Source organism: Limulus polyphemus, unplaced genomic scaffold (assembly GCF_000517525.1).
Source record: "Limulus polyphemus unplaced genomic scaffold, Limulus_polyphemus-2.1.2 Scaffold5669, whole genome shotgun sequence".
Classification (NCBI taxonomy): domain Eukaryota; kingdom Metazoa; phylum Arthropoda; class Merostomata; order Xiphosura; family Limulidae; genus Limulus; species Limulus polyphemus.
Genome location: NW_013671279.1, coordinates 1 through 7845, shown reverse-complemented (window position 1 = coordinate 7845; position 7845 = coordinate 1). Strand labels below are relative to the sequence as shown.

The following is a 7845-nucleotide window of genomic DNA, read 5'->3' as shown; positions in this document are numbered from 1 at the left end:
CCTACATAAGGATCGCTACCATGCTCCCTGACAGCAGACCTGTGCCTACATAGGGATCTCTACCATGCTCCCTGACAGCAGACTCGTGCCTACATAAGGATCACTACCATGCTCCCTGACAGCAGACTCGTGCCTACATAAGGATCACTACCATGCTCCCTGACAGCAGACCCGTGCCTATATAAGGATCACTACCATGCTCCCTGATAGCAGTTAAAAACTATTTGTCCAGTACAAGTATTATATGGTTTCATATCATAACCAGTTTAATGTATAGGGCTAAAAGCAGTGTGGGTTATTTGTGGTTTCATATATGTACATGATGGTGTATTATGCTCAGAAGGAAGTTAGAAAATTCACAAACAAGAATGTTTCCCACGAGAGCTGAAAACAACCAAATATCAAAATGTGTAAATTCTAAAACATTTTTATGTACAAAATTAGGTAAATGAAACTTTATCCAATAATTTCTGTTTCTGAAGTTGATTTTTTTTCTTTTAATTCAGTGGTAGATTTTTCCGAAAGGTCGGATGCACCCATCCATGTAAAATAGTTAATTATTTTATTTTCTGTACACTCACATTTGTATCTATAACACCCCACCCCTTATCTTTAAACTGTAACTGTTCAAGTAATGCATTGGGTAAAATGTTTCTAAGCATGATACTCTTTTAACTGACATGCAAATTCTTGTGTATTCAATTTTCTGAAATACTGCATATTCTGAACTTATATAAACATCCGTTGCATTGACGATAAATGTGGGATTATATTTTAAATTTCTGTTATTTATCTATATCTTTAGTTATACTAGTCTCTCAAACACTTCTGTTTTTTTTAACAGATATTTGATTTCCTACTGAAGTTACGCTGTAATGCTCTAGGCCAGGTAGGAATTTCTAACAGTGAAAACAAGATTTCCTACAGTCCGTACCTTCTTAGAAGCCACACGTGAGTGCATATACGGGTGGAAGGTCTTTACAAGCAGTCTTTGTGTATTCTTTATTTTTTGTTTGTGCTACTGATAGTTTTTTTCTTGTAATAAAAGAAACTCGGTTATAAATAGCGACCACGGTAAACATTATTAAATCATGTTTTCAACCATCAGTTCAGTGTTGAATTTCATTGTTATATGTTATTGGAATTATCTGAATTTATTGCTAAAAATCGTTTCAAAGCACCAGAAAGATTAAAAAAAAGATGCTATTGTTATTTATACTGGTGACAAATATTTAAAACATATAACCGATAAATTTAAATAAAGAAAAATTAATTGGTTGAACTCAAAACTTTTAATTGGAAGTTTTTAATATCTGTCTCGTCCGTTACTAGTTTTCAGTTCTCATCGTCACTGTACTTCATTAAAAAACTTTGTGATTGAATAGAGTAAATTTTAATTGAAAGTTGTTGTTTTTTATTTCTTTCTTGTCTGTTACTAGTTTTCAGTATTTATATTTCTTACAAAAAGAAATTACAAATGATTGAAGATAACAGTTTAATTTTTTTTGTCTCATCTCTTACTGAGTTTCTGTTCATCGGTAGACTTTATCAGCTTCAGTGGATAAATTCACGAACTTTGTTGTCCTCTACAGTGACTCCGGTACTGAGCATGGGAAATTAAGCCCCCCACCACCTGCTGCTCACCCCACTAGCATCATTTCGTATCTGTCGTTAGACCTTGCTTTGAAGAGTATTGTCACTTGTCTCAAACAGGTACCCGTTGTCCTTGTATTAATTCTAGTGTGGTTTGTAAATATTAAGTTTTAAAAAAGATGTTCTCATGATTTGCTTATAACTAATTTCATGTCAGTCTTTGGAACATTTAACCTAGAAGTAGCTCAGTTTAAATGTAGTATTTCAATTGTAGTAAACATGTAGTCATATATTACAAACTTGATTCTAGTTTGTGTAACGGATATCTGAAGTGTATTAAAAACCTTATACTTAAAACCTTGGTTTAGAAGTTCTATAGTTGTATATTTTGTGTAACGGATATCTGAAGTATATTAAAAACCTTGGTTTAGAAGGTCTATAGTTGTATATTTTGTGTAACGGATATCTGAAGTGCATTAAAAACCTTGTGTAACGGATATCTGAAGTGTATTAAAACCTTGGTTTAGAAGTTCTATAGTTGTATATTTTGTGTAACGGATATCTGAAGTGTATTAAAAACCTTGGTTTAGAAGGTCTATAGTTGTATATTTTGTGTAACAGATATCTGAAGTGTATTAAAAACCTTGGTTTAGAAGTTCTATAGTTGTATATTTTGTGTAACGGATATCTGAAATATATTAAAAACCTTGGTTTAGAAGTTCTATAGTTGTGTATTTTGTGTAACGGATATCTGAAGTATAATAAAAACCTTGGTTTAGAAGGTCTATAGTTGTATATTTTGTGTAACGGATATCTGAAGTATATTAAAAACCTTGGTTTAGAAGTTCTATAGTTGTATATTTTGTGTAACAGATATCTGAAGTATATTAAAAACCTTGGTTTAGAAGGTCAATTGAGATTATTTTTTGCTTCGACTATAGGAAACTGACTGGGGTGTTTTAAAGTTAGTACTACAGCAACTACCACAATTTCTCCAAAACAAAGCTGTCGTTCTCTGTGGAAAAGGAAGTATCAGGTCTCTGTGCTTGAGTCTGTGTATCATGGTAATTATTTCCTCTTCTGTTATAGTATTTAATGTAGCGTGTGGCTGACGTTTATACACTTGTACGAGTCTTTACTTTTGTTTCTTTATAGCAGCTCTTTATTTGATTTCAACCTGTGTATTTTGAAGGCCACTCAAAAATAAATGAATACAAAGGTACTTATAACAAACATGAGCAGTGGTGGGTCTCCTTTTAAAATCTTGAAATCTGAATAGAAATAAATATATTGTTGTCACTTTAGGTTTCATAAAATTATTAGACTTAGGAATATTTGACCTTTTTTTTTTTCCTCTTTTTTTGGATGTATTCTAATATCTGGTTTCACCTACTTGATTGGACACTTTTGTGTTCAATTATTTAAAAAAGATTGTGTGTGTTGTGATGTGTTATGCAGTGATAAAAGTATTTCTGTGTCTACGCATATAGATGGAGCGTTATGATGTGTTTGTCTTTGTTTTCAGCTTTCTTTAATTATGATATTTCTCTGAGTTATTCAGTTTGATCATTGTGTTTCTGAATACTTGAATGTAATCTTGGTGTTTCTGAGTTATTGAGTTCTTTTTCTATCTTGGTGTTTCTGAATACTTGACTGAGTTATTTGAGTGTGATCTTGGTATTTCCAAGTTTTTACGAGACTCGAAAAAGCACCCACGTGTATGTTCTCCTGAATCATGTCCTTCTGTCTGGTGCTAGCGGTACAATTTTATTCAAAATATCAACGTAATGTTTTCTCGTTTGAATCTGCAAGACGTAGTTCTAATTTTCTCTAACAAATTCTGAAAAGAAAAAAGATGGCATTGTTTATCTCCTGTGGGTTTATTAAACTATTTACTGGACCAATAATAAAGTGTTATTTCAAACAAACTATTTACTGGACGTATGTTTGAAATAACACTTTATTAAACTATTTACTGGACCAGTGTTTGAAATAACACTTTATTAAACTATTTACTGGACCAGTGTTTGAAATAACACTTTATTAAACTATTTACTGGACCAGTGTTTGAAATAACACTTTATTAAACTATTTACTGGACCAGTGTTTGAAATAACACTTCATTAAACTATTTACTGGACCAGTGTTTGAAATAACACTTTATTAAACCATTTACTGGACCAGTGTTTGAAATAACACTTTATTAAACTATTTACTGGATTCCATTTAGACTATCTAGAGGTTACTGATGAGAGAGGGTATATCAGAATTCTTTGCATGATAAAACTCTTGGCCCATTCCAGGATAGCTGATAAAGGATGATGTTCCCAAAGTACGTGGGGTTTTTGTTGCAAAAACGTGAAGCTATAGATCCCAAACTGTTCTAAGAAGTAAAGTCTTGTCTCTTCTTCCTGTCCATCTGTACTTGTCAACTATTAATTTTAATTTTCTCGTTTTAAAGGTTAGCGACAGGAACTCGGGTCTACCCGAGAAACTCAGGAACGCTCCTCTTCAGTTCATTCGTTCAGACTTCCATGCATTTATCTTTCCAGTTCTTGCATCACTGGCTGCCTACCATGGTGAGCTCGACCAACATGCACAGGTAAGTAATAATAGAAAGATAACTGGTTCGGTATTGAAAACAAGGCTAACCTAAATAATTATGTTCTGTGATTGAATGTGTATGTATTGATGTCTTTCTGTTCACTTGACAAAGGAGAAGGATGGGGAATAATTCCAAGTTTTATTATTGTCTCACTAATACGTTTTGTAAAAATGTTCTTTGAAAAACACAACAACTATTTCATTATAAACATCAGATACCGTACATGGAAAGATACATGTATGTGTGTGTTTTTTAACACTATCAAGGTGTTTTGAGATCCAGTTTACTTAGTCTGTTTGACTCTTTTGTTTCTTAGAATTAACGATGGATTCTGTACGACACTATCAGATTTTCCAAGACCATTTCTGTACCAAATTACTGTGGGTACTTGAGTATGTTGGATCCCTAATAACATACGAGTCACACAAATGTGGACATCAATTAATCCCATTAATTATTGCTGGGATTTACTGTGGATTTTACAGTAGAAAATGGGGGATTTCACAAACTCAATTTCTTACATTGAATGTTGGAATAGTCAAAAGTATAAAATTACCCAAAATAATGTACTATATATGTATACCCCACTCGTAACGAATGGTTAGTACAAAAGTTGGCTAAAATAAGATAATTCTGGTTTTGGTTGCTTTTATAAATATAAGTAACATAATCCAGATTTTTCAGATGTGTTTCTTGGATGAGCAAATTACAGATAACCATTGTCAATGGTATACTTTATGTACAGCTACATTGTCAATGGTATACTTTATGTATGACTACATTGTCAATGGTATACTTTATGTACAGGTACATTGTCAGTAGTATACTTTATGTATGACTACATTGTCAGTGGTATACTTTATGTATGACCTATGAAAAAGTTTTTTAGAAAGTATATAATTTTTATCATTTTTATTGATAAAACATTGTTCTTATAAGAATTCAAAAGAAGTAACCATCCATGTGGATGTCTGTTTTAACAGTAAAGAAGTAACCACCTGTGTGGATGTCTGTTTTAACAGTAAAGAAGTAACCAACCGTGTGGATGTCTGTTTTAACAGTAAAGAAGTAACCACCCGTGTGGATGTCTGTTTTAACATAAAGAAGTAACCACCCGTGTGGATGTCTGTTTTAACAGTAAAGAAGTAACCACCTGTGTGGATGTCTGTTTTAACAGTAAAGAAGTAACCAACCGTGTGGATGTCAAGCTTTAAAGTATTATGTAATTGATACATATTGGTGTTTTACCGATTTAAAAGTTGATAAAAGGCAGCTTTGAAAATTTTGACATTTGTACTTAGTTTCCCGTACTCAAGGATCCACTTGAAAAGTTGTGAAAAATGTTATCAGTCACGAAATCTAATTTCGTTTTAAATTATTTATTTTTCTGTATTGATAAAAATGTAGGTTTCTCTTTAAATAGTTTTCTTATTATATAATTTAAATAGTTTTATTATTATATAATTTATGAAGAACTGTGTGTGTTAAAAAACTGTTTCACAGACAATTCTGTACAACGGTGTATATAAACACTAGTGTTTCACAGACAATTCTGTACAATGGTGTATATAAACACTAGTGTTTCACAGACAATTCTGTAAAACTGTATATAAACACTAGTGTTTCACAGACAATTCTGTACAATGGTGTATATAAACACTAGTGTTTCACAGACAATTCTGTACAACAGTGTGTATAAACACTAGTGTTTCACAGACAATTCTGTACAACAGTGTGTATAAACACTAGTGTTTCACAGACAGTTCTGTACAATAGTGTCTAAAAATCACCAATGTTTCACAGACAATTCTGTACAATAGTGTCTAAAAATCACCAATGTTTCACAGACAATTCTGTACAATGGTGTATATAAACACTAGTGTTTCACAGACAATTCTGTACAACAGTGTGTAAAAAGCACCAGTATTACGCAGGTAATTCTGTACAACAGTGTTTTTTTTGTTTTAATCGAAGTATATACACTGATTTTTCTCCCCTTCTAGAGGATGTTGATCAACTGTCTAGAGTTTGGTCTGGTATCCAAGTGTGCTCGAATGTGCATTGTGGCTCTCACACTCTGTACTCTCGAGATGAGAGATGTAATGTACAAGTTACTTCCCAATATCACCATTAGTTTATCGAAGATTTCAGCTAATGTGAGAATAGCAGTACCGATATTGGAGTTTCTGTCCTGTGAGTGTTGGTTTCTCAATCAAAATTCACAATAATATAATAAAAAAAGAAATTTTTCGTATTTTATTTAACGTTTTCAGGTTGTATCTGTAACTTGTTCAGTTAACTTTTTAAGATATTGAAGTTTTTACCAAAATATATTCAAAAGAAACATTTAAGTTGCACCAGTGTGGTTTATAATTTTAAGAATTGGAGTTTTTTTCTTGGTTTGTTCCTCTGATTTCTCTTTATTTCTAACCTTATATTCATTGCCAAGTTCTTGTATAAGTATTCTTTTTTTTTTTCTCCACGATTATCTCCTCCAGTATCTATTTAATCCTAAGGCCTGGCATAGCCTGGTAGTTAGGGCATTCAACTCGCAATCTAAGGGTCACGAGGTCGATTTTTCGTCACCGAATATGGTTGCCGACTCGGCCAACCATCTGATTGTAAAATTTCTGGGCTTATAAAAAAATTAGCTGACCCCAAACTAGTTGGGATTAAGATCATAACAACAACAAAAAAAATCACTGATTTCTAAACAATGTATCTGTTAATTAATAAATGAAGTGCAGGATTTCTTATTTCCTGTATTTTATTGTTCTATATTTTCCTGTATTTTATTGTTATTGTTTAACGTTGCAGTGCCGAGGTTCAAGTGTCTGGTTTTGGCCCTTTTCTTGGCCTGAAGCACCACATATTTCCAACATTTCTGTTTAAAAATTTGACCCTAATATTGGGTTTTAACATTGTTCTGGTGTTTTTTTTTGTTTTGTTTTTAGCATTTTTCTGGTCAATTTTTTATTCTTGTTATTTCTCTCCAATGATTTTTCTTGTACTTCGTACTGCTTAAGGAAATGACCTCTTACTTCATGTAGTTCTACGTTTGTTTATCTAAATTCTGCAATATCAGTGTTGGTTACTAGAATTAAGATATAGGGATATCCGACAGAATAACGTAGTAAAAATTACAAAGTTATCAATCAGTTCATTATTGAAAAAAAATTGAATTACGTTTGTTCTATTTTTCACATTCAAGGACCCATCACAGTAAAAGTAAAAATCAACCTCTTACCTTATTGATTGCTTAAACTTTTTAGAGTCATTGTTACAAATATCTATGTTGAATAACAGTGAATTATTTGTTGAAAATATTTTCAGTTAAACCTTAAAAATAATATTAACTGTGCATTCTGAGATATATTTTGTGTGTTTGTATTTAGGTTTGATTAGACTCCCCAGTCTCTATGTGAGTTTTGTGGAGGACCAGTACATTCTGATATATTGTTTTGTGTGTATTTAGGTTTGATTAGACTCCCCAGTCTCTATGTGAGTTTTGTGGAGGACCAGTACATTCTGATATATTGTTTTGTGTGTTTAGGTTTGATTAGACTCCCCAGTCTCTACGTGAGTTTTGTGGAGGACCAGTACATTCTGATATATTGTTTTGTGTGTTTAGGTTTGATTAGACTCCC

The 7845-nt window shown here is 32.4% G+C and overlaps 1 protein-coding gene across 1 annotated transcript in view; it reads left to right on the top strand.

The window, feature by feature from the left end:
• The window catches only part of LOC106472856 (tuberin-like), a gene marked incomplete at its 3' end in the record, with an annotated part of 40458 nt that extends 32629 nt beyond the window's left edge, over window positions 1–7829 (top strand). Inside the window, exons 18-23 of the mRNA XM_022401405.1 lie at window positions 845–951; window positions 1593–1713; window positions 2535–2657; window positions 4055–4195; window positions 6202–6391; window positions 7752–7829. Of these exons, the coding sequence (XP_022257113.1) occupies window positions 845–951; window positions 1593–1713; window positions 2535–2657; window positions 4055–4195; window positions 6202–6391; window positions 7752–7829 (760 nt within the window). The remainder of the gene's footprint in view (window positions 1–844; window positions 952–1592; window positions 1714–2534; window positions 2658–4054; window positions 4196–6201; window positions 6392–7751) is intronic.
• Window positions 7830–7845: the final 16 nt, after the last annotated feature.